Source organism: Dipteris shenzhenensis, chromosome 32 (genome assembly GCF_047967505.1).
Source record: "Dipteris shenzhenensis isolate YYH24624 ecotype China chromosome 32, Dip_SZ_1.0, whole genome shotgun sequence".
Lineage (NCBI taxonomy): Eukaryota > Viridiplantae > Streptophyta > Polypodiopsida > Gleicheniales > Dipteridaceae > Dipteris > Dipteris shenzhenensis.
Window position 1 is genome coordinate 44,966,487 of NC_141627.1, and position 27,677 is coordinate 44,994,163.

The 27,677-nt window shown below is 42.1% G+C and overlaps 1 protein-coding gene across 11 annotated transcripts in view; it reads left to right on the forward strand.

The window, feature by feature from the left end:
- Positions 1–26,602, forward strand: part of LOC147880830 (DExH-box ATP-dependent RNA helicase DExH6-like) — a 94,398-nt gene extending 67,796 nt beyond the window's left edge. For 4 of the 11 annotated variants that reach the window (XR_015540542.1, XR_015540547.1, XR_015540546.1 and 1 more), the window contains 10 exons: positions 6,862–6,952; positions 7,043–7,101; positions 7,219–7,380; positions 19,190–19,242; positions 19,361–19,394; positions 19,507–19,596; positions 19,712–20,743; positions 20,837–21,919; positions 22,595–23,050; positions 23,300–23,601. Coding sequence is in view for 2 of the 11 variants with exons in the window: in XM_087370489.1 (XP_087226615.1) it covers positions 6,862–6,952; positions 7,043–7,101; positions 7,219–7,380; positions 19,190–19,242; positions 19,361–19,394; positions 19,507–19,596; positions 19,712–20,743; positions 20,837–21,919; positions 22,595–22,904; positions 22,991–23,013 (2,937 nt within the window). In the remaining 9 variants the exon portion in view is untranslated. Of the gene's footprint in view, positions 1–6,861; positions 6,953–7,042; positions 7,102–7,218; positions 7,381–19,189; positions 19,243–19,360; positions 19,395–19,506; positions 19,597–19,711; positions 20,744–20,836; positions 21,920–22,594; positions 23,051–23,299; positions 23,602–26,028; positions 26,163–26,384 lie in introns of those variants that run through there. The other 7 variants (XR_015540543.1, XM_087370489.1, XM_087370490.1 and 4 more) reach the window with 7 other exon arrangements.
- The last annotated feature ends 1,075 nt before the right edge of the window (positions 26,603–27,677 follow it).

Genomic DNA, 27,677 nt, shown 5'->3' on the forward strand with positions numbered 1-27,677 from the left:
GGGCTCCTACAGGTAGTTCAGCAGAGCGAGCGTCTGGAGCATTACCTGATGTTCGAGAGGGGGGTAGCACCTCCACTCCCTCAGTACAGACGGGCTCACTATGATTTCATGAGGTCGCTTGATGACACTGTATGTTTCATCCGAGATACTGAGCTGACAGTATTTCTGCTGTGAGACTTCATGATATTGATGCATCTTGACTATTGATCGCCGAGGATGACATAGATTTTGAGCAGTATATATATGGATGGATGCATGCCTCTCCTAGCCATATTTTCACTATCTCTGTATACTATAGCTGCGGCTTTCTTGTATACTCTTTTATGCTATATTTCATGCTCGCTCCTGTGTTTTGGGGCAGCAAACTGTGGTTTGCTGTTTCAAGAGAGCGGTATGTCACGGGGGCGTGAAATTCTAGGTACTTTAATGTACTACAAGACCGTGACAACTTTGGTTTTAAAAGTCCAAGCATGGGCTTAATAATGTGTAATTAAACGCGGCATGGTGCCTAGCACATAAGCGTAATTAATCCCTAGGCCCAAAGGCATTCCAAGGAATTAAAAGAGTGGTTGTTGGGAAATGATGATGTGGCATTTTTAATGGGCCCCCTAGAGGGCCATGTACCTTCAGTGGCCCCCCTAGAGTTCCAGGTGGCTCTAGTGCCTTCTACATGCTCCTTTGCCATTCCTGGACCTTCCTGGGCCTTCAAAACTTCACATGTGTGGTTTTCTCTCTCATCTTCTTCCTTTGTTGAGATTTTGGACTGGTTTTTCAGCCTCCTCCAGCTGAATTCCGTTTTTCTTCATAACTCCTCACCCGTTTGGATTCCTCGACTTCCGTTTGGCCCGATGGCTTCCCCTCTGCCTCCCCTTCGTAGTGATATGCTTTTCCCTCCGTGCGTTTGGTAGAACGGGCAGAGCTGAGCACTTCTTTTGCTGGACGAATTTGCAAAAGTGGCTTTTTCTGGACCTTTTTTCTTCTACCGCCTCCTGGGCCTCTCCTCTTGCAAAGCTACAGCTTTCTGTTGAATTTCGAGTGGTCCGACGCGCTGGTTGACTGGTTTTTCTCAGTTTTGGAGGACTTTCCGGCGATGAAACTTCTCCAAAACCTTCTCAATGCATTCCTCTCTGAAGCACACTTCTTTTGAGCCCAAGAACTCCCACTTCTTCGCGACAGAAGTGTTTCTTTTCGCATTTTTCAGTGGAATTCTTGCTGGACGGCTCTTGTAAATGCTCTTTCTTCGTGCCTTTGCACTCCTCTTTGGCTGAGAATGCAATTGGGCATTGGCTACTTTGTCCTCTTGGCGATTGAGGACTTGGTTCGAGTTTTCAGGGCTTGGTGAGTTGTGATTTTGCTACTGCAATTTCTTTTTGCCATAAGCTATTGGTTGGCCTCGTGTGCCGCCTCTTTCTTGGCTCGCAGGTGCCCAGGCAGAGCTACATGAGTCATTCTTTGGTTGGGTACTTTGCTGATTTTATTTTGGAGCTTTGAAAAGCTTTGTGAATGCCATCTGGAAACCACTCAAAGAGAGTGCAGCTGGGGTGCAGTGTGATTGCATCTGGACAGCCAATGGAATTGCACTCGGAAAAGGGAATGCCTTTGGGTTGAGCCTACGGGTTAAGTGCACTTATGTGATGGTGTGATATGCTTGAAAGCCTTGCGAAGGCTTAGTCAATTGGGGCTGCGTGCTCAGTTGCAGGGAAGGTCTCCCAGATGCAACTTGTAATCATTTCACTGTGAAATATAAAGAAATACCGAAAGGGGCGCCACGGTGTTTGGGGCCAATCGGGTGCACTTGTCTATGTCTGTTGAGCAGGGGCATTCTAGCCTCCATCCCTTTTTCAGTGGTTTTGTTTGTGAACAAATGGGTAAATGCCAAATGGTGATTATGCGATGGTTAATGGTTGTGATATATGCTTTGTGAGCTGTAAATAAGTGCTGAAGTGATTAAAGGTTTAGTTCTACTGCCCTCTGAGTGATTAGAGGCCGGTTTCACCCGCATCAGTTTGTGGTTCTCCCTCAACATTGGCGGACATTCCTCGTGAGTTGGTCGCCAAAAACTTGTTTTGGAGCAGTCCATTGGCTGTTTTTTGACCTTTTGAGGTCCGATCTTAACGTTTTTTATATTTTGGCATTGCCCAAACATAAACGACCTTGTCCCGCACCATTTCGAGATTTTTTTTTCAAAATTTTGTTAGTACATCCGTACAAATCTCTGCAGGCGGATGCACGACAATGCTAGGAGTCCGTACAACTTGCCAGGAGGCGATTCCGAGCAGTTTTAGGCTCCTTTTTGGCATGTTTTGCTTAGATTTGGACTTCTGTGACCTCCACCAGTGATTTGAGCTGAGCTGCCCTCACTTTGCTCCCGATTCGCGGTGCTCGTGAATCTGATTTGAGCTACCCACGATTTGCATCTTCAACTGGGCAGCTCCCTTGAATACTTGTGCGCATTCGGTGACTCTCCGATTGGCACATTGAGAGTCATGACGCGATCTCCCTTGGTAGTTGCTTCTATGGCCTTCATCGACACATCATTCAAGGGCATTCTCGCTTGGTTCTTGACCGACATACCTCTTTACATCAGGATGTGCACACTCTTGTGCGGTAGCTACTTCGGGCTCATGGGTTCTCTGCCCTTGCTATGCATAAAATGAATGAAATCTTTTAAATTTTTCATTTGTTTGAGTTAAAGGTTCTCTGTCTTGAGTAGTCCCTCTAAAAAGAATGTTTGAAGAGTCAATAAAGATCCTCTGCCTTGGATTGTCCTCCTAAAATGATGTATTTCTTTCATGGGGTGTGACTCCATGTTTCTAGTCAGTCCCTGGAGTCAAGAGGGGGATGTGCTGTGGGAGTTATGTATTGGCATTGATAGGTCTATTTGTTTATCAGGCCTGGCTTGGGAGTTCCAGGATGTTGGTGCATTGGTCTCCTAGACCTCTGAGTTGGTCATGCATCCATGCATGATGAGCCTCTGAGCCATGCTAGATGAGCTTTCTATGTTATGCTCTCTAGCCTCTGAGCCATGCCCACTTGCCTCTGAGATTGTGTGGGAGCCATGCCTAGTTCTAGACCGGCATGCACAGTTTTGATGACCGTCATTGTCATGTTCTGTTCTTGGTTCCATTCCAGTAGTCTCTCACCTTGCCTTCATGGGGGGGTGTTGGAATATGTTATGTTTCTGGCATCTAAAAGTGCTCCCCTCTTGTGGTGCCAAGGTATACCTAGCAAAACATCACACCCATTTAGTGGTATAATGTAGAACTCCTAAGTGTCCACGTAGCTTTGAATGTGCACGTGGAGCTTCCAATGATCAGTGTAACTGGCTCATTGTGCCATGATCTACGTCACATAGTGGCCCCATCTCATCTGCCCTTATGCCCAATTTTCTAGTCAGCTTTGGAGAAATTAAATTGGCTCTCGCGCCTGGATCAAAGAAGAATAGAGCGGTCTAGTCACGGATTTTACCCCACGCTGTGCATAAGTCCATGGCATCCACATTCTGTATAGCCCCAATGACATCTGGCATAAGACCAGCAGTAGGTTTGGGCTTCTTACCCCACTGGTCATCCCTCTTTTCTCCCTTGTTCTCACTCTGATCCACTCACTCTGATCTGACAAGGAAAACTTTCTCTTCCTGTGTGGGCATTCATGTGCTCGATGGCCCTCTTCCTTGCATATGAAACATTTGTTGGCATCATAGAGGGTCTTCTTCTCTTCCTCTGAAAATTTCTTTCGAGGCGATCCTTGCCTCTGTCCTGCAACAAATCTAGACTTGATGGGTTGTTCAAATCTTCGGAAATGCTTGTGGCCTCCCCCTAAACTTTTGTGCTTCTTGGTGGCTGCCCTTGAAGCCCGAAGTCTTCCCCTGTAATAGGGCATAAGCTGTTGTGGCGTTTTCTACCAGTTGGGATATATTGGAGACTTTGGTTTTGGCGCAGTAGTTGCGAATTTCCTTTGGCAGCCCACAACAATACTTCTCGATCTGTTTGGACAGCTCCCCACACCTGTAAGAACTCACGGGCAGCAAGGCTTCCCAAAACTTTTTATTGTACTCTTCGAGGTTCTTACAGTTCGTGGCATCCAGCTTATACGATGTTGTCATTATGTCCACCTTCAAAAGTGGTGGTGAGCCAAGCAGATGAGAAAACTTGCTTGAACTCAACCCAAGTGTTAGGGGCTTTACCCTGCAGGAGCAAATTGGTCCACCATTGAAGTGCATTGCCCTTGAGGAATGTGGCTGCCTTCTTGACCTTTGATGACTCCGTGAAGTTCCCACCAGCATAGGCAGCATCAAATTGCACAAAAGTCAATGCTTTCAGCCTGTCCTGAGTCTTATTGAATGTCTCAAATTTTATAGAAGCCCCACCCTCTTTGTAGTCTTTCAAATTGCCCTTGGGTGCAATGTTGTCATACATAGGTGGCTGCAAATAAGGTGGCGTCATCTGGCCCAAACTCTGTGCATTACTGCCAACTCCCATAGCTGGATTGACCATTCCAAGTCCTATTCCTTGCATCTGTGGCATATTCATTTAACCACTCATCACTCTTGGCATACCCATCTGCATTTTGGGCTGCATCTGTATGTTTGCATACATCATGTTGGCATTTGCAGCTGGCATACCGCCATCATTTGTTGCTGGAAATTTTGCATTCCTGGCTGAAAACTGTCCAAGTATGTGTACCAGGCATACTGAGTCCTTTTGTGGGCTGTCCTACCATTGCTTGAAAAACTGAGCCTCCAAAATATCCTGGATGCATCATGGGCTGAGGGAGGACTTGCTGTCCTTGATTGACTGAATGAAAGTTATTGGCAGTACCCGCTATAGGGGTGACTGTGGGCATCTTTGGTGGCTGTCCACTGAAAGATACATGCTTCTGAGTCTTCTTATGCTTCTTATGCTTCTTCTGAGCTGTCTTTTTGCTTCCAGGAGGAACAATATTAGTAGTAGGAGTTTGCATAATCTCCATGAAAGTATGTTGCAACTGTGACAAGGCTCCCACTGCTCATTGCATTCGCAACTAAAAAAGGGCATTGGGATCAAGCTCCTCTGCCTAATGTACTCATCTTGTGAGTCCTCAGTGGCATGTGCAGGAGAAACAGGCTGTTCCCCTCTGTCTTGCTCCTCATCACCCTCGCTGATGCTATGGTCCTCCTCAAAACTCTCTGATGCCTTGTCTTCCTCTTGCTCTGAGATAGTCAAGGACCTCTCACGGTGTGACATGCTTGTTTGGTTCTTTGGTTGTAACTGGGATGCAATGGGGGCTTTCTTCACCCAACATTACCAGGGCTCACCTCTGTAGGAAGATGGTGACTATTCCGGCAATGGAACCACTGAAACCGGCCTTCAGTAAACCAAAGGGAAGTAAAATGTAACTAGCTTAGCATCCATGTCATTGTAGGCACATTGCATCTCTTTGAACCACTTCCTTAAACACAAAACCACTTAGAAACAACTTTGAAAAAGAAACTGTATGGAGGCGAGAATGCCCGTGCTCAATGAACCAAACACGAAACACCACACTGGCCCCAAATACCTTGGCGCCCCTTTCGGTATTTATTTAATTCTTCAAAAGTGGAATTCTACTTCACAACAAGGGCACACCCTTATACTGTTCTCCTTGCATTTTCCACTACCAGAGAGTTGTGTCACCTGACTATAACAAGGCATCAAAGCAAATCCCCAGAAGTGCTCAAATAGCCTCAAGGCATCAAACTGCAACCAATCTGTTCCTCTGGCACCCACTAAGCATACCCTCTATGATTGGGTTTCTACCTACAACCTGGAATGCCCAAAAAGAACTCCAAACAACGAAATGCAACGCAACAAGCTTCCACGATAGCAAAAGCAAACCAAAAGGAATTCAGAATATCCATACCCACTGCTCATGGAAGAGGGGCAAGCTCTTTCTTGCACCTATCCTCTACCCAGGCCCCCAGGGTGTAGAAATGACTTCCAATCAAGGGGAAAAGAGAGAGAAAGTGAGGATACAGATTCTGAGAGCTGAGAAGAGAAGGAAGAGCAAGGCTCACAGGTGTAGAAGCTAGAAACGGGATAGAAAGGCTAAAATATTTGCAACAGGGTCTCTGGAGGTGCAGAACAACCTGTACAGCTTCAGAATGGGTCGTTCAATCAAGAAAACATGATGTACCAACTAGAAATCAGGTCCTGGATTGCGTGCCAGCAGTTCTGGTGCAGATGCTCTAACCCTCCAAACCAATGAAACAGTTGGTTTGCCCCCACATTAAAGTCCTAACCCCTCCTAACCAATGAAACATTGGCTTCCCTTGGGCCCAACATTTAGACCCCTCAACTCTTAGCATTTGGGCCTAGTAGGTGGACTGAAAATTGGACTAGGGACTTCTAGGAAGTGGGTGCTTCCTCTAGGCTAGTCCCCTCGTCCAAAGTAACCATGGGGTTAGCTTCACATGAAATTCACGTCCCTGTGACAGTTTCTCTCCACTCACACACACTAGCAAGCTTAACAAATTTAGTAGCTCTCATTACCTCTTTGATTTGGTGTTATTCTTGAAGGAGCTTGCCACATGGTCGATTGTAAAGATATAGTGAGGTCACTCATATAGTAGTAAAGAGTTATTGGGAACCGAAATTTTGGATGTTTTTCTTTTTCTTAACTCTTAAGCTCTTAATATCTATCTAGTATATATTGGTTTTTTACAACACTTGTTTAGTATCTAGTAGTGTGTGTTTACGATGTTGCAATACGAAAGGACATTGTTAATGCATTCCAAATGATATCGCTTGACACGTCGTAGAAGTATAGAGAAGTTACTTCATTGTGTGCTCTCACATTCGGGTACATCTAGCTACTTGAGAATGCATTTGCATGATGCTACAGGTACCCCAATTTATCCTTGACCACATGTGGAGCCAAGGTAGATCTTGTAGAATTTTATGTACACAACCTCGTCGCATTTCAGCAATATCAGGTTCGTAAAATGTTTTTTGAAAAAGTTGTAATGAAATTTGTCATATATAAAGAAAAACTGTTTTGAGATTGTTTAAGTGTGATCTTTCAGTGTCTGAGCGTATTGCGACGGAGCGAGGAGAGCCTCTTGGCGAGACTGTAGGATATCAAGTAAGTTTTTAGAAATTAGAGCTATATTTGTTGCATATTCATGTCTCATAGGAGCTCCCAAAAGTATGGAAACTTTTTGTATTGTTTGCAAGTTTTGAGATCTTTATGAATTTGCAGATACAATTAGAATCAAAAGGTGGAAGTCATTCTTCATTGATGTTTTGCACAAATGGAGTTCTTTTGAGAAAGCTAGTGAATGCTGATACCATATATGAACCAACCTCGGCTAAAGAGGCATTGGAGGCTGCTCAGGCTTTGAATGCAACCCATGTTATTGTGGTAAGAATTTCAGATTTATAGATTGATGTTCCGTGAGAAAGCATTGTTTGAGTGTTTTGCAAGGTTAATGTGAGTGAAGAGACGAGTTTTTGAGCTACAAGAGAGAGAATATTGAAATAGTTAACTGCCCTTTCTTTCTTTATTGCTATCCTTTTCTTTAGCCCTTTTCTAGATGCATTCATTCCATACTAAAGAAAGCCCTTAATGAGTTGACAAATTCTACCACTAGGCCAGCATACAATATTGAAATAGTTAACCACCCTTTCTTTCTTTATTGCTATCCTTTTCTTTATCCCTTTTCTAGATGCATTCATTCCGTACTAAAGAAAGCTCTTAATGAGTTGACAAATTCTACCACTAGGCAAGCATACGATATTTGAGAAAAGAGATGCTACCTCCATTCAATATATAATAGAGGCCACCTAGTTTAAAAGGGGCAGTATACCTCCACCCGAAGAAATTACCTAAGAAGTCCTCCTTTCTTGACGAGAGATTCTAACTAGAAGCATTTAGGAGATGAGAAACAACTAGACGCTTGATAGATCAATTATATTTTTCGGTATCTCTAATGATGGGCTGAATAAAATGTGTCACCTCTCCCTAGTGCTAAGAAATGCACTCTTTAGTACTTGACATTTACAAAGAGGTGCAATACAATAGTTGCTATGTCATTGTTTTCTTTAGCGTACCTGATTGTAATTACATTTGTATATTGTATACTTCTCCTTGGAAATAACTTGTTCCATCACTCCTTATTAGTCTTGATACCGTTTGTACGTCTTTTTTGGTTTCACACACTCTGGAGGTCTTGGCAAACGTTAATCTCTCTCTTTTATTACGAGGCTAACCAGGTTATTCGAGATGATCTCATACAACAACGCACATATAGGACCTAGCTAGCCCCTAGCGAGCTTCTTGTGAAGCTTACCTTCTACAGATATTAGAGGAGGGCTTCACGACCCACCAGGCTACACATGGACCTCCCCCACTCATGGAGGATTTTGCAGTTCCTTGTTTCTTCACACCGACTATGCATTGAGACTAGACGGGCTAAGGGCATGCCTAGAGAGGGCCGCATATGATGAACCCTATGTGATCTACAAGAGATTGAGTCATAGAAGCAATTTACTTTCAGATGCCTTGTTTACTATGAGATCCGAGGTCATCACCTTTGTCTTTTCGAAGATCATTTCAGAGCCGTTTCCAGCTTCTTGGCTCACCCTTTCTTTCGTGGATGGATCGTCACATCCTTTGTTGGAATGAGAGTAAGAGAAGATGCAAGGGAGTAGAGAGTAAAACGTAGTGCAATAGATAAGATAAGAGAACTATAAGTGTGGAGGTGGTTTTGTCTAAGTGACAAAACCACACTGACCCACTAACTGTGGTTACGGGGGAAAACCTCTAGCGAGGGAAAAGTGCCCCTAACTCACTTATGGATTACATTGGTCACTACCTAGAATATGCCAATAATTCTAACACCCCCCTATAGTGCCAATGTGATGATGTACAAGGAAATGATCAATCACCAAAAGGAGATAAGTTCAGAGCAGTGCAAAATGCCTCAAACTTCTCACTTGGAAGTGCTTTGGTGAAGATGTATGATCATTGTCATGTGTTGACACATAGATCATACGGATCTCCCTTGCATGCAACTTCTCTTTGACATAATGATAATGAACCTTAATGTGCATTGTGCGAGCATGAAACACAAGGTTCTTTGCCACTGCTATAGCACTCTGACTATCAGTCAGAATTAAAGGACCCTCCAATAAGAGATGAAGATCAGCAAACAAACGACGCAACCAAACACATTCAAGTGTGTCGCTGTGAAAGCTTCCTTGTACTCAGCTTCACATGGCTTCACATGAGGAAGTAGCCACAGTAGATTGTTTCTTGCTCAGCCAAGAAATGTAAGATTTGCCCAAAAAGAAATAATTACCACTTGTGGACTGCCTAGTGTCATAGTCTCTAGCCCAATCTGAGTCACTGTAAGCATGCATCTACAAGTCAACCCCCTGGGAAACATCAAGCCATAAGACTTTGTGCCTTGCAAGTAATAGAAGATGCGTTTCACAGGCTGCCAATGTGGTCTTTGGGCTGTGCATATACCTGCTCACCTGAGATACTGCATACTGAATATCGGGCCGTGTATTGCACAATAAATGAGGTCTCCAATAGCTCGGTTGTAAAGTGTGGCATCCACTGATTCACGTGCATCATTCATAGTAAGCCCTGGCTCGATGGGAGTGACTGTAGGCTTACAATCTTGCATGTTGAACCTATCCAAGAGCTTTTGCACATACTTGTATTGAGACATAACAATGCTACGCTTGTCTTGTATGAACTGGATCCCCAAATAGAAATTTAACATGCCCAAATTTGTCATGTCAAAAAGCCTTGGAATCTGCAATTATTTCCTCATTTGACCCTATGAGCAGCATGTCATCTACATAAAGAATGATGACCAAAATATCCCCCCCATCCTTCTTGATGTAGAGGGTGCTTTTAGTGGGACTATTGTATAACCCCTTACTTGCCTGGAAGGCATCAATTTTGGCATACCATGCACGTGGAGCTTGTTTCAGCCCATATAAAGCTTTATTCAGCTTGCAAACTTGAAGTGCATTGCCTGAAAGTTCAAAGCTAGGAGGTTGTTTGACATAAACCTCTTCCATAAGTCCCCGTTAAGGCAAACATAAGTTGCAGCCGTGGATGGTGGTCATCCGAGATGTGCATAGCCTTTGGCAACCAGCCGTGCCTTGTACCTATCAATAGACCCATCTGGCTTCCTTTTCACTTTGAAAACCCATTTGGTACCAATGGCATGTTTTCTTGGTGGTAAATCCACAACATCCCAGAAGGCTTTCTCTGATGCTAAGCCTCATAGGGAGTGATTGTCTTTAAAGCCTTTGTGGGAGCTCGATTCAAAACATAATTGGCACACATGAGGCCTTCAAGCCAAAATTTGTGAGGCAACTTCTTGCTAGTGAGCATGCATCTATCCATTACCATGAGAGTTCTATTTTTTCGCTCAGCTTTTCCATTTTGCTGAGGTGTAAGCCTCAATGTAAGTTGATGTGTGATGCCTTTCTTCTTCAAAAATGCCTCAAATTCATGAGACATATACTCCCCCCCCTCTGTCAGTGCAAAGTGTCTGCACCTTGAGTCTTGTCTCATTTTCAACCATGGCTACAAAGTGTTTGATATGCATAAACACATCTGATTTTTTCTTCAAGCCATAGACCGAAGTATAATTTGTGTAGTCATCTGTAAATGTGACATAATACAGATAACCACCAAAAGCAGGTGTCCTCATGGGACCACAGACATTACTATGTATGAGCTGTAATTTGCGAGTAGCTTGTACTGCACCATTCTTTTTAAAGGGAAATCTATACATCTTACCGAGGATGCATCCTTCACAGGCATGAGGAGGAGGTGACTCCAAAGGAGGCAATGCATCAACCATAGCATGCATCTGAAGTGTCATCAAGATACCATAGCTCATGTGCCCATATTTGGCATGCTGTAATTCCGCATTTTGCATGGCAGCAGTGGGAGTATTTACTGCAAGTGCAAGATCGGATCTTTTCTCATAAACATCAAGCTGAAAAAGACCCCAATACAAAGTGCTAGACAACATCAAAACATAATCATTTTCTTTGTCTCAGACTGCACACTTAGCATCATCAAAGATAACCTGAAATCCTCCTTGATTGAGAGAGGACACTGAAAGTAAATTCTTCTTTATACCAAGCACATAAAGAACATTAGTAATTTTGAAATCTGTGCCATCCGTGGAGGTAAGTATAATATCACCCACTCCACACACTAAATAAGAAGAATTGTTTGCACATGTCACCTTCTTTTTAGTGGGTGGTGCATGCAGAGATGCAAAAAGACTCTTCCTTGAAGTGATGTGCTTGGATGCACCACTATCAAAATACCATGTGTTCAATGTCTCATTGACAGTGAAAGTGCATGCATCCTTCAAAGGGTCATAGCTACAAGTCAGGAAGGCATAAGTCATATCCTCAAGAGTGGCTGTAGTATCTGGACCAGCCACTTGAAAATCTGAAATGCAGACCAAAAAGGCATAATCCTCTGTAACATCCGCTCCTTCATGTGCATTAGGGGCTGATGCATGTGAGACATCCATACCCGAATCCTTTTTCTTCTCCTTTGCTATTCTCTTCTTGCATTCACCAATGTAGTGACCCGGCTTCTTGCAGTAGTGACAAATACCCTTCCTCTTTGTCTCTGCATCACCTTTAGCCTTGTGAGGGCTGTACGGAATCAGCTTTATGCTGATGTGTACGCTGATTTGCATGTTGCTTTTGCTGCCCTTGCCCTTTGGGCCTAAATTTTGAAAGCATGTCATGCTCGCCAGCCCCTGTGGCCATGTTCTTTCTTGTTTGCTCTTCCCGCAACAAGAGTCCTTCCAACTCGTGACAGGAGAGAGGATGGGTACTTTTCCTCAATGACAAATTCAGCGAGGTATGAAAACTGAGATACGACTCAGGAAGAGAATTCAGAGTGATGGCAATCATCTTTGAATCAGGAATGATCTCATCTATATTCAGCAATTGTTCCCTCAAATCCTAAAGCTTGGTGAGGTGAGTATTCATGGAATCACCCTCATCCATATGTGTGTGAGATAGCTCTCTCTTCAGGAATGAGACCCGGGCATCATATCTGGCTACAAACAAGCTCTCTAAAATATCCCAAGTTGCCTTCGAGGTCTTGCATGACCGAATGTGAGGAACGATAAACCTTTTGATAGAAAGGGAAATGACTGAAAGAGCTTGTGCTCACGTGGAGTTTGAGGTGCGACCACAGTTTTTAGCCTTGTCTCATCTCTGCTGACATAATCCCATAGATGTTTGCCAACTAAGATGTTGCGAACCATAAAACTCCATAAGGAGTAGTTGGTGCCATTGAACTTATCCTCTTGTGTGAGGACACAAAAAACCTCATTAGGATTGTTTTGAGCCATATCTGTCAGACAACTCAAAAAATGCAGCAAACCTGACAAGTGAAATCCCTTCTTGGGATGTAAGATGCACAATCAAAGTCTGCAAAAAATATGCCCAAAATCTGTAAAATCTGTCTGCAAAAATTGGCAAATGTCTGCAATGTGACTCAAACTGAGTCCAAAACTGCTTGCAAAACTCCCAAATTATCTGTCCACTGCCGAATTGCATCCAAAATGCAAAAGCCCCGAATTCGTGCAAGAAATTGCAACTGAAAGAGGGCAAATTGACTAAAAGCTCCAAATTGCATGTTGCTTGCAAAAGCCCAAATTTCCACAGGGAAATTGCAATAAAAAAGGGCAAATTTTCCAAGAGCCCCAAATTTTGACCAAATTTGCAATTCTCCTGCAAAAGCCCCAAATCTGCAAATGTGTGCAAATGAACACACCCAATGTCCCAACTGCAAGCTGAAACTGCAATTTGAGTGCAAATATGTGCTTGTGAGCACACCCAAGGTCCCTAGAGTACAGAAAGGGGTACTAAACTGTGTGTGACGCTACTTGTACGGAAGGCTGGTACGACCTGACAAAGAAGCATACGGGCAATGTACGGACGAATCTGCTGGTTGTACGGATTTCAACGACAGTATGGACGAATATGTTGAACTGTATGGATACTGTACTGTGTACGGTGTAGGTACTGTACGAATGAATGCGTCTCCTGCAAAATTGTACGACAAGTGTGTTGTACGTTGTACGGACTTACCAAGATGTACGGATTGTACAGCTGATGGGCATTGTGCAGACGAATCTGCTGGCTGTACGGACGAATTTGCTGGCTGTACGAATTTTCAACGACAGTACGAACAGATATGCTGGCACGCTGTACGGATACCGTACAGTGTATGGCGTAGGTGCTGTACGGATGAATGCATCTCCTACAAACCTGCTTGGCGAGTGTGTCGTACGTTGCACGGACCTAACAAGATGTACGGATTGTACGACTCTGATAGGATGTGCGGCGATGGACGGATTGTATCGGTGATGTACGATGCTGACGAGATATCTAGCATAGTACGGGAGGGTACAGATGGCAGGCGTTATACGGAAAGCTGCAATTGTATGCGGCGTGTGTACGGAGGTTGCAGTTGTACGGTTGGATGGCGACATGATTGCAGGGCTGAACGACGATTGTACTTGTAGGTACAGAATTTCGTACAGTCGTACGAGTCTATACGGGCAAGCAGGTACGCTGGCTGGAGCTCCGACATGCGGGCATGGAGGAGAAGGCAGGTGCAGGAGGTTGTGCTCTGATACCAAATGTTGGAATCAGAGCAAGAGAAGATGCAAGGGAGCAAAGAGCAAAACGTGGTGCAATAGATACGATAAGAGAACTACAAGTGTGGAGGTGGTTTTGTCTGAGTGACAAAACCACACTAACCCACCAACTGTGGTTAGGGAGGAAAACCTCTAGTGAGGGAAAAGTGCCCCTAACTCACTTATGGATTACATTGGTCATATGCCAATAATTCTAACATCCTTCATATATTTGGGGTTTGTTTTCTATGGCCTGATTTTCACGATGCCACCAACCATGCAGGACCAATTGAGCAGGGGACTTGCTAGAGTTGAGCGATAGTGCTTTCACTCTCATTTCCATGATCCCCGGACCAAGTCTCTTCTCTTTGACTCCTTGGTCCATTTGGATGCTTGAATCTTCTCTTTTTCAAGTCTTATTGCAATCGGGACTCTAGGTTGAAATCCATACATCGTCATGAATGGACGAAAAACTGTTGTTGAAGGTTTGTCACTATTATGTGCAAATTCTAATATCAGTAACTGCTATTTTCAATTAGTTTGTCTTCACTTACATATGCTCGAAGCACATCCTCATGACTTGATCGACTCTTTTAGTTTGACCATCACTTTGTGGATGATCCACAATGCTCATGTCAAGGTAGTTTCCAACCTCTTAAAGCAACATTGGTTGGACCCCATACACTCTATAAATATGCTTCACATATAGCTTTGCTAATCCAGCTCTTTATTTGTTGGAATGAATTAAGCCATCTTGGTTGACCGATCCATGATAACCTAGGCAAAGTTGTGCTCCTAGGTAATCCAACAATAAAATACATGGAGATACTTTACCATTTTTAGACGGGATCTCCAAAAGATGTAGCAAACCGCCTACTTTACAATGTCAGCTTGATTGACCTAGCACTTTCCGCACTTCAATATCCTTTTTACTCAAGGCTGAAAGAATTGTCTTTTCAGAAGCACGTCTTTTGAATTCCTGCGTGTCTTTTGGGGTGTATGGCAGCCATTTTTAGGGCCTAGATCTATTTAAGACAAGAGGCTCTACATTTTGCACGGAGGATTCTTAGCAAGCCATTTGTATTACACCATATCCTACTAGCAGAGGTTGGGGCTATTCTTGTACAATGTTATGCATCCTTTTTGGTGGTCACAATACACCATAGAGTCGGGGACTTTGACACCACGACATCGAGATGATGTATGCTACCTGCGCTGGCCTTGACCTTATCTATGGCACTAGCGACAGAGTGAGATTAGAGGAGTCGGTACGCTTGGACTTGCAGATGGTTGTAGGCCTAGACTCCATATGGACAAATTGTCATCGTATCGGTATAGCCTTGAGACCCTGCCCATTCCCCTCACCTATCACGAGGTGAATCAAGTCATCACAGAGGATCTCTACAACTTCACACGTATAGGAATGGCTAGCTCCCCTTAAGCTTTGGTAAAACTCAGGTTCTTTAGAGATCACTACTTGCAGCTCTTGAAGGAGAGTTTTATGGATCTCCTTGGCTATTATTTGGACCCATCTCCCATGTGCCTTGAGGATCTCAATCGGGCAGTTTCGAGTATGCTCTTACTGACTACGTGTTGAGACAGGACGAGCAAAAGGCATCCCATAATCAGAGGAGGACTTTCACTTTCTATTATGTTATATTGCTCATGTGATATAAGTTTGTTTGTGGTGGCATGATTACACCATTTGAGATGTCTAACTCATGAACACAAAGATGCCCATTATCGCTATATTCTCCCTCTTCATGCTTGAGCTTCTAGTGCACTTCATATGCCACAAGCTCGGTGGGAGTCTGTCTAGCATGGTCTATGATGAGGATGAACTTGACTTGTGTTGTGTCAAACGACGTGCATTTGTACAATAGTAGAGATAATGCTTCTTTGAGAGACTGAATGGGAATTGTTAAATAGATGATCAGAGAAGGACACCCTAGTTTTGGTAGCTTGTGATGGCTTTGCATGGATTTCCTAGAAGCTCGGCTTATTGATAGCCTTTGTTTGGTTAGTAAAGGTGAGTGTAAGCATGAGGAAAGTGATTTGTAGTTGAAAAGTGGTTCAACTACTCCACTCATGTAGCATATTATCAAAAGTCACCCCAAAGGCCAATGCCAATACTAGGCTCTAATGATATATTACTTATTTGTAGTATTCTTGCCTTTAGTGAGCTTTTGTTGAGACATGGCACGACCAAACTCATGATTATATCATACTTAATACGCGTCTATTTCATGGGAAAAAAAGACTCATGATTGCATGACTCTCAGCACAAAGGCCACATCACATTTAAAAAAGAGACGCAAAGATACAACCCTAAGTCTCAAGTTACGCCAAATGCACATGATTGGATGTAAGAAAAGTAATAAGCTGGTGAACAATTGAAAACATGTGTGAGGATGGGTCTCTGTTGCACCTGGGTTGGGCATGGTTGTCTTGACTGCCAGGAGTCTTTGTCTAACCTCTAATCCCTCTCATCCATACACGTATCATCTCTAAGCACTCATTGAGGCATGTATTGTTTCAAACAACAGTGATTGAAGGCTCTCCGCATCTCATACCTCTGCTTGAGTGACAAGGTAAATTGAAATCTGTCCATAACAGAACACCTTATTTGGATCATCATCAGGACAAGCCTCTAAGAACTCTATTTCAGGTGAAAGTGCTCATGCAAGATGTATCACAATTAGACTCTATCATATTTGTATCATAATTACATATGATTTCCGAAAAAACACTTGCTGCTAGTGTCTGGCTATCACTGGCAGTATCATGAATATAAGAGAAGATACGTCATACGAAGGCACACCGCATACATGTGGCTGTCATTTCTGGTCTAAATGCATCATGTGCTGCATCATGAGCTGAATTGGATGTCTTAATGGGGTTTACCATGTGAAATAGTAAAATGAAGCGCGCTATTAAATATCCCCATTATCAGACATGTCTCCATCTGCCTGTTTACATCTCACTCAGCATAATCTCTATGATGACTAATGTTTTTATTGATATCGTATACTGTCTCTTTTCATTAACTGGCAGACTTCCCACATTTATGGCAGTAAATGCACATGCCCTTTTTGGCTTATGCTGTCCATGATCTGCATCATCCTTGGCATTTCCTGGTATCTTACCACGAGAAGTACTTTTTAAACTGTATGTCGATGCATTGAATCTCTTCTTGCACTTTCATGGCTTGATTGCCTTTGCCTTTTGCACCAGTGGCCTACTCTGACGTATCGTCCCTTCCCACTTGATATTTGCACCTTTGCTTGCCTGAAGTATCAAAACTTTTATTTATTCTCATTGGTTCCACTTTGAATGAAGTACTATGTGAGGTCACAAATGGATGATAAGAGCTAGGTTTAGCAGAGACAAGGACCTTCTCTTTTTAATCCACTTAAATGGAATTGAACTGCTTTCTAAGCTTTTCAATTTAGTGTCATGCTCTAAGATGCATGGTTTGATGAAAAGTGCTAAAAAAGGGGAAAGATGCCAAAGATTTATGAAATAACAGAAATAGAGAAAGAACCACTCAACAAGAAGGAGAAAGAAGAAGACTTTTTTAGGAAACAACAAGAGAGATTTTACATGATGTATTTACCTCACCATTAAGGCATCAAACACTATACGATCAGGCAATTGTGGGACACCGTTGGTCTAGCAGCTAAAATAGTCAAACAGTATGCTGAGACTTTGACCCATCCATCATGACAATGTTTAACTGAGCAATGGAAAATGGTTGTTCTAGAAAATGGTAGCAAGACAGAATAAGGCCAAGTGGCACTAGTAGAGCATAGTCCAATTTGTCTCATTCCACGCTTGGTTTTCTTTATCCATTGGTACCATCGTTTCCTAGAGTATGATATGGAATCGACACATCACATACAGAGACACTCGATTACGTTCTATTTCTTAAGCTTCCATTGGAGCGAATTATAGCATGGTTCTAGAGACCTCAACTTCTTCAGCCCCAATACTCCCCAATGAGGGAGTCCTGGAGGTGCAATTGATCATGGATGAGCCTGACACTCTCCTTGAGGAGATGTTGTTGGAGACCTTGGATAGAGGGGCTTTCCATCGACGACTTGAGGTTTCCGACCTTCCAAGGGAGTGCCTATGTTGCAAGTAGATGAGCCACCTAGACAAGGCCTTTTCACATTTGGCAAGCTGCTTGACCTCTCATCCTAAGGCCAGTTGGATTGCTAGCAGGATGGAGGGGAGAAGTTGTCTCATGCACCCGTGAGATGAGTCCTAAGTCTCCTTAGTTATAAACCTTCTCGGTTTCCTTGCCCCTTCAGAAGGGGTTAGGACTATAGTGAAAGGCTCTCTCTTTCAGGGCCTTATGTCTTTTATGAGAGACATGACTCTTCTTGGGCTCTTTCGACTCGATGACATTTGGTGGAGTCATGTTCTCTGGATGATGTTCTGGGCTCTCCTTACAGACCTGCACATGCCTCTGTGGACACCTCATGGAAGATTTTGACGGGCATATTAGCATGGCATATTCGGAGATCTAGATGCAAATGAGGTCTTAGATGGTACTCAGGTCCACCCTGCACACACATTGGCCAGTATTTGGACATGTACACACATTGGTGGTCATTTGGGGATCTTCCTGCGCAGCCTCTACGAGGAGAATTGTCTTTCTCAGGGAGTGGAGTGGCTTGTCGTTCTTCTCAGAGTCCTCCACAGGGTTGAGGTGGCTCAACCTTGGATTTTCTCTAGCCTTCTTATAGGATCTTCATTCTGCCCTATTAGGGTGGTTATTTTCTCATGACTTAAATGATGTACTTCACCCTTGAGCTTTGCTCTTGGAGATAGAATTTGGGGGGGCGGGGGGGGAGAAAGAGTTTAAGAGCGGCAAAGAATGCCACACGACCAGCTTGACACAGACAATAGGCGAGGATGTGACCTTGGATAGAGACCTCGTTGTGCCTAGCATCCATACAGGAGTTCTAAGATCGACCATGAGATGTCAGCTGCTGCAGGATGTCACTCCAGATCCCCAGCACATGTTCATTAGGTTGCAGGACCAGCTTCGCTGGTCTCTTTGTGTCCAGACCCTACCCCCTCTCCACTCCTGCCACTTGGCCCCCCTCTCCTTCCTGTTTTCCCCTTTGTGACTTTAGATTAGCCCTCCTTGTCCTCCGCTCATTGGACTAGCTTGGAACCACTGTATACATGGTAATGTGGCTCTTGGTGGTTGCAACAAAATAAGGCAGTTTTATGTTTTTAACGTGAATTATTTACTCCCAGATCAGAAATATCATTATGATCTGCATGCTTAACAGTTTTAAACAGTGAAGAATGGCTTTGTTTCTAATAATAATGAGAACGTATCTGTTTTGTGGTCAAAAAATTCCTTTGGTGGTGCATGTCAAAAGTCTTTGGCTGCATGACTCAGTGATCTTGAGAGGATTGATACTTTTGTTTGTGCAAGTCCATGTTCTGTTGATGTTAGTTGGATTGTGAGCTATCCTCGACTCACCAAATATGCCTATCCAGGACGAAATACATGAGCGAGATCGATTTGCTGATTTCATGCTTATAGTACTCAGGTGACATGACATCTGAACACCATCTTATCACCTGCAACATTTCATATGCAATTCGTTTTTCATTTTAAGACTTTTATTTTGTTCTGAAAGATTTTCAACACCCGTTCCTGGCTTGCAGGGATCTCCTTTCTCTGATTCCAGATTTGCGTTTGGTCTGTTCTTGCCTATTCCCTGTGGTCTGGTGTCTGCTCACAAATTAATTTCATTTTTGGACTTCATTCACTGTAGTGTTCATCATCTGAGAGTTCTTGCAATCTTAAACAGATATTGATGAGTGCCACCCTTGATGCTGATCTGTTCTCAAAATACTTTCACGACTGTCCCATCATTAGGATTCCTGGTTTTACCCATCCAGTGAGTCACAATGCGGATGTTCAACTAAGCCTGTGGTCTGTCTCTTTTGATTGCAAAGTCTAGGTTTTGCTAATCAAATTATAATTCCAATATTTTTTCTACTTTCCCCCCCCAGGTGCGATCATTCTATCTGGAGGATGTTATTGTTGCTACAGAGGTTGGGGAGGGTTCTGGTAATACTGATGCACCATCTATTGGAAATGAAATGAGCTCTCCTTTGAATGAAGAAGATGCTGATGCCATGGATGAAGCCATCTGCTTGGCTTGGTTGGAAGATGATTTTGAGCTTCTTATGGAGATGTTGTCTACTAACCCCAGTCCAGAATTATGCAATTATCAGCACTCCTTAACTGGAGCCACAGCTCTTATGGTTGCTGCTGGCAAAGGCAAAGTCGAGGAGGCCTTATTGCTTCTTTCTAGGGGTGCGGATTGTGACTTAGTTTCACAAGATGGCAGCACTGCTCTAGATTGGGCAAACCGTGCGGACCGACAGGAAGTCAGGGATATGCTTTTGAAACATAAGAATACAAAAGATGATTCAGGATCGACTGTTAAAAAAGTAGAGTTGCTTGAGAAGTACCTCAGTAATATTGACCAAGATGAGGTTGACACAGCATTGATTGAGCGATTGTTATATAAAATCTGTACTACCACTACTGCTGGCATTTCTCCTGCTCAGAATGGAGCTATTCTAATTTTTTTCCCTGGTTGGGAAGATATCACACGCACAAGAGAATTGCTGCAAGCTTCCCCCTTTTTTGGTAACACTACAAAGTTTCTTTTGCTACCCTTACACTCCATGATTCCTTCTGTTGAGCAAAAGAAAGTGTTTAAAAGTCCTCCCCCAGGTGTTCGCAAGATTATTCTTGCGACAAATATTGCAGAAACTGCAATCACAATCAATGACATTGTGTTTGTTATTGATGCTGGCCGAATGAAAGAGAAAAGTTATGACCCTTACAGCAATGTTTCAACTCTTCAGACTGCTTGGATTTCAAAAGCCAGTGCCAGACAACGGGAAGGACGGGCAGGTCGCTGTCAGCCAGGTGTTTGCTATCACCTTTACTCTAAAGTTCGAGCAGCTGCATTGCCTGACTTTCAAGTACCTGAGATCAAAAGAACCTCTCTGGAGGAACTTTGTTTGCAGGTCTAGTATTTTTGTCATCCTACAAGTTCATATCTTGATGCCAAATGTATGTAGTATCAGGTCAAGGCTTAACTGCAGTGCATATGTTTGCAGGTGAAATTATTGAATTCAAACTTTGATATAAGAAACTTTTTGGGCAAGGCATTGGATCCTCCGAATGATATTTCCATTCATAATGCCATACTACTACTTCGGGATATAGGAGCTTTGACTTCTGATGAAAAGCTGACTGAGTTGGGGAAGCAGCTTGGATCTTTACCTGTACATCCATCAACAAGCAAAATGTTATTGCTTGGCATTTTGCTAAATTGCCTTGGTCCTGCTTTGACAATTGCTTGTGCAGCAGGATATCGCGATCCGTTTGTTTTGCCAACTGCTCCAGAGCAGAGAAGAAGAGCATTTGTAGCAAGACGGGAATTTGCAGCTGCTTATGGAGGTCACAGTGATCACTTAGCAGTTGTTGCTGCATTCAACCAGTGGGAAGAAGCCAAATCAAGGGGCTCAGAGAATCGATTCTGTGAGCAAAATTTTTTGTCTGCAGGAACTATGGCTATGCTTGCTGGCATGCGCCAGCAATTGCGTAAGGAGCTTGTGCAGAAGGGTTTTGTACCTCAGGAGCATCGTGCTTGCAGCCTAAATGCACATGATCCTGGAATCGTGCGTGCATTACTTGTCGCTGGCCTATATCCTATGGTTGGGACTCTTTTGCCACCCCTTCCTAGTGGACAGAAAGCAATCGTTCAAACTGCGCAGGGCAAGAAAGTGAGGATTCATCCTCACTCTGCGAATTTCCAGCTTGTTCATCATGACAGTAGAAGACAACAGGCTTTAAGTAACCCCTTACTGGTGTTTGATGAGATAACCCGAAGTGAAGCATGGATGTATATTAGAAACAGCACCCTTGTGAAGCCACATCCGTTGCTATTTCTTGCAACAGAGATGGTTGTGGCTCCGCTCGAGCCAGGAAGCAATGGTTCTGAAGGGAAAGATGAATTCAGTGATAGCAGTGATGAGGGAGAAGGGGCATTGGATGGGCAGCAAGAACACTTAATGTCAAATCCGGACAATTTTATTGCTGTTGTAGTAGACCGATGGCTCAAGTTTCAAGCCACTGCTGTTGAGGCTGCACAGCTTCATTGCTTACGGGAGAGGTTGGCAGCAGCCATTTCTTTCAAGGTAACCTCTATTTCAATTACATCGGTGTAATTCAAAGGCATGGCAGTTGCACTTTCTGTAATTTAGGTTGAACATTGCTATTGTTTGTTATGGCATACAAGCTTCGTATGCATCTAAATGCAACATTCAATTGGAATGATTAGTGGAAGGATTAAGTAATGTCCTGCAAGTCACTTCAGGGGAAACATTTATACTGGTTGGGCAACAGAGCAGAAAGAATCATATTTACTTTCTTTGCATGTTATAAAAAAGTGTGCTATGCGTGAACAGCAAACTTACGGCCATGCCCAAACCCTGCAAAATTGTTTCCGTCTTTCATCCAGTTTCCCTTGAGAGAAGAAAATCCAAGCTCGAGTTCCTATTTCTGTATGGCTTCTCTGCATCACTGGAATGGTAGATATGAGAAGTCTCGAAGTATGAGAGAAAATTGTTTCCTTTTTTCTTCTCTATTCCTTCTAACTGCTATTACCTTGTACCATCGATACTTGTTCCATTGACTTGCAATTCTTTGCTCGTCAAACTTGCTGAAGTATCTCTCCTGAATTATCCACAGATAAGGACATGTGTATAGAAAGGATGTCTGTACCTCTTATAATAAGTGTGGAGGCCATATTTTTGACTTCATTATATTAAGCTGGTCTTTAATGGAAGATTCGATGCTGAATTTTTTTCCAGATAAAGAATCCCCGCAAGGTGCTGCCCCCTATCCATGGGGCCTCTATATTTACTATTGCTTGCTTACTGTCTTATGATGGTGCATTTGACAATGATGCATGGAAACCATTATCCACTGGAACGGTTGTGAGAAAGGCAGGGAATTCCAACCATCAAGCTGCAATGCTCCAAAATGTTCAGGGCAGTAAGTTCAGAAAGGGTGGCAACTCCAGAGGAAATGCTAGTGCAAGCAGAGGAAGGGTGCCAAATGCCTCTAGCAATCAATTCTCCAGAATGACTACCCACTCAGGATCCAAGAAGCCTGCTAATGGTACAGGTCACTATTTCAAAAGGCATCGTGTGAATAATTCTGGCTAGTCTCGTCCCATCTGACACTGGCATTCTGTATTCCTGAAGGACTTGTAATCCCACCAGTATGAAGAGATAGTGTTGGCTGCTCATGTGTACCATCTCCAAGTAAGTGCAGTATTCTATCTTGAAAATTGTACCTCATTTTAAACTCTGGTGAGTAGAATCTGATTGTTCTAATTAAAAGTCACTTTAGAAGGAACAGTAGTGGATGTTCTTTTTTTATTCCATTTGTGTAATGCTTTTGAAAATCCTACTTGATCGAATGATCTTGCTACTTATGAGAGTGTTATCTGCATAATTCTACATCAAGGTCTACCTCAATGAGATAACCTTGAGTCAATATCATATTTGCAGGTAATTTTGGTGGTTTGTCATAGGCATGGTACCATCTTTTTTGTTGATTTCTCACCTCGTTGGAAACAGGAACAAAATGAAGTATATAGTCCACCTTGAGCCTGTTTTGGGGGACAGCTGCAATATATGGAGATTTTTCCATGACTGATCACAAGTCATGGATCACAAAATGGCCTTGTAAAGGGTAAAAGAGCATCATTGGAATGGTCATGTGATATGGTTGCATGCTCTCAAGATGTTCTAACTAGCACTAAGTTTTGATTTTGTAACAACATCAAAATGTATGCTTGGGTTGATGTAAACATAAGCTTAGCTTTGCTTTTTTTTTTTGTTTTAAATAAACTTAATTTTTTTTAAAGTTGCTTACAAAATCCCTTCTTTCTTTGTTGTGTCTTATAGAAGTTTAATTTGTTAGCTTGGATATATTCTAGTCTTATGACGGGACGTGTGCGCGCGCGTGCACACACACACAATCCTTTCTTCCCTTTAGCGTACAATCCTTTCTTCCCTTTAGCGTTTACGCAGTTAAATTCTTTGACCTTCTTGAGAAACATGTTTTTTGACCTCTTCCCTGTCCTTTCTTCTATTTCCTCTCTCTACTTTAAACGTCCCCAATTTCCCTCTCTCCCAATCTTTCCCTAACTTCTAAAGTAAGTTTTTCTCAAATTTTTCCTAACTCTCTCTTAATTATTCCCATTCTTTCCCAAACGTCCCTTAATCCCCCAATCTCTTACTTCACCTTAATTAGTCCCTTACTTCTCCCTATTTCTCTTAATTTTTTCCTAATTGTTATAATTTCTCTCTATTTTTTTCTAAAATTTTCTTCAATTTTTCTTTTTCCTCTTTTCCTAATTCTCCTTGTTTTTCCTTAATTTCTCCTAAGTTCTAATTTTCCCTAATCACCTCTTATTTTTCACTATAATTTTTTTTTCTATTTTTTCCCTAAATTATTCCTAAGTTAATCGTAATTTCGTCCTAAATTTGTCCTAACCTTGTCCTTAAAGAATTACTTTAAAAATTTCCTAAAATCTTCTCTTAATTTTTTGTTCTCTCTCTCTCTCTCTCTCTCTCTGACCTTCTCTTTCAACCCCCTCGCTCTCTCTCCTTTTCTCCACTTTGTCACTAACACTCCTTAATTCCTCTTAATTTTTATCTAATTTTTTCTTAAAGCTCTAATTTTTTATTTTTATTTTCTTAAGTTTCTCTAAATCAATCCCCCCAAACGTTTTCCTCTATCTTCTCCCCTAATTTCTCCCCCTCTTCCCCCCAATTTTCCCTAGTTTCAACCCTAACTTTCACTTGCTTTCCTCCTAATTTTTTTAAATAAAACTTTTTTAATTAAACCCACGCCTCTACTTAACTACTCTCCCTTACTACACCTCCTCCTAATTACACTCAATTACCCCAAGCCCTTTCCCTAAACTAAACCTAACTCTTGTTAACTCCCCTCCCCTCGACTACAAAGCCTCCTTCCACGCCTTTACTCACCACCTACTCTTGCTCTAAGCCGTTTTCCTCCCGCTATCCAAGCTATGCAATTTCTTGTCCCCCTTTTGCCTCCTGTATCTACTGCTAATGCTTCTCCAAACTCTTCAACGAGTTCGTTCTCACATTTGGAACTTTGCCCATCGTTAGCTATCTGTTCCATCTTGGGCCACTATCCCCATATTGATTATGTTTCTTATCCCCTCCTAGTTTGTTGCCCACATGCTCGATTGCCGCATCACATGCTCGATTGCTGCGCTCGTTAATCCTTACCTCTAATTATGTTTCACATCTCAGAGCCTTAACTACAGTGTCTTATCGTCTCCTCGTACCTCGGTCGCCGAATGCAATGCCTTATTCGCCAGTCTCATTGCTTGTCCACTATATGACTACAGCTCCTTAATTGTTAATTCTCACCACGCAAATCACTACATTGACCACACTTTCACTATTGATACCCTTTCAAATTATGATTTACAGGTATCTCTGCATTTGCCTTTATATTGATTATTTCCTCACATAACCACAATACCCCCTCCCCTCTCTCTTCTTTTTTCTAGCCCTTCTTTTATATTTCTACTCCCTTTACTTGTGCCCCCTCCACCCCCTCTCCCCCACGCGTTTCTTTACATTTTCAAATTTCCCCATCTTTAAAAAAGTTGTAACACGCCCTTCCCTCCCTCCCTTTTCCTTTTTTAAGTTTGTATTTATTTAAAATTATTTTCTCTTGAAATTCTTTCTTTAAATTTCTCTTTAAAAATTATTTTTTTAAAATCCTTTCTTTAAAGTTCTTTCTTTAATAATTCTTAAATCTCTTTCTTTGAATTCTTTAAATTCTCTTTGAAATGCTTATATTCATCCTTCTTTCTTAGAGTAATAATCTTTTTTGCTTTATTTTTTTGCTCCTCTTAAATCCCTCTTCCCCCTTATAATTACACTTCTAAGTCCATTATTCTTAATCATTGTTCCTTCCCTTTGTAAACTTTCCTCCATATTAATTTTATTTGCATAAACTAACTTTTTCTTTTTTTCCTCTTTTTAAATTTTGCACAAATGTTCCTGTATTTTTACACAAATTGTCTTGCTTTTTAATAAGTAAACCCATCTCTTCTCAATCATTATAGCTTTATAGTATGTAGTTAAGTAGTTGTGGCCCCGATAGCAAGGGAGGGTGTTTATGACACCTGTCTTCCTAACTAAGCTCAAGTTGGTTCTCACCATGTTTTCTTGTTGGATGGTGGTAGGTAAGCAGACTCCCCTTTTCAATAAAAGTGACGCTTGCCACAACTTATCAAAGCAAAACTTGTTCGTATTGTCTAGGATTTCACAAATCTTTTGTAAATTTTACACCTCTTAATTTTGTTGTAATATTTCACAGAGAGTTCTCTTCTGTGTCCATTATTGAAATTGTTTTCATTTTACTATGAAACGGGATTTGTCGAGTCTTCACACACACACACACACACACACACACACACGTACACACACGCACAAAAAAAAAAAAAAGAAAAAGAAATTACAACAGCTTTGGAGCTGTAAACTTCCTCTTTGTCAATAGGTCTTTTTATGGCAGGTGATGCTTGGAGTCTTTTTATGGCAGGTGATGCTTGGAGTTATTCCGTTTGGACAACTCTCAACACGAAGACATATTGCTCTTGGCTCCACGTGAGAGCTGACTCGTGAAATTCTCCTTTCTTTGCAGCATAATCTTTGAGCTTGCTTTTCAATTGCTTGCTTTGGCAAGCATTTTCAACTTTTTGGGATCCATCCATGATATTGCGATTTTATATTTTCTTAACTTGGGTTCGGTATTGGGGACTGTGGACTCTATGAAAAGATAGAAATCATAGAGTTTTTGGAGATTTCAAAATTTTCAAGATTCAATACTTTCGAAGTTGCTTAGGCAATCTTTCTATAATTGTTTGTGTGTTAGATAAACAAATTCTATTGTTTACTTTTCCTATAGTGAGATCTTTTGGTGTTGTAATTGCAAGCTCTCTTCTTATATAAAATTACATGGATTTCACTCAAAAAAAAAGTGTGTGTGTGTGTTTATAAATTCTCTATAGTGGATCTTGAACGTGGAAGCATCACAGTTCATGAGAAGAATTTTCATTAGCTTCTTTTTTTTTAAAAAGTACTATGCCCTCCCAAATAAGTAGAGTAATGGTGATTCACCGCAAATATATGTAACTTGGACATGGAATAGAAATGGAGGCTCACATTTTGGATGAAAGATTTGTCCAAGCAAACTAGCCACATATGAATAAGGACAAATCTAGAGCACACAAGCGAAGGGTTGGAGAACAAACATGTTCCCAAAGTATAAAAGAAATGGTTTATTCCATCAACTAGTTGCAGTGTGCAAAGGGAAAGGGTGAAAATGGAGAGGAAGGGTTAACATAATAGGGAAGGTTATGTGAAAATTAAAATCCTTAAATTGCCATGCCTCCCAGTGTAATTTCCCAACCTTTGAGTTTTGTCTCTTAGCTCTCCTTGCTCTCTCCACTTTGAGCTCCCCAGCTTTGGGATTGTCCACCATGCTTAAAGTCTCTTGCTTAAGACATTGTGGCCAAACAATTCTACGCCTTTCCTTTCCCTTGCCTTCATGATCTTCTATCTTAAATATACTGGAGGATAAATAGGGACTTGAATGATGGTCTTGATTGCTTTTGAGAATTGCTTTGATATGAGGTTGTGGGACCATTGTTGAGATTGAGGAGGCAATGTGATCATTCAAGTGAAGGCAAAACTAGTGGAAGGCTCACCAAAATGAGCTAGATACAAAAGGTAGAGTAAAACAAGGCCAAATCAAGGGGAAATTGCTTGCTCTAAAGAGCTAGTTAAACCCAAAATATAATGACCAGCCACTTTGCCAATGTTTTAAGGTCTT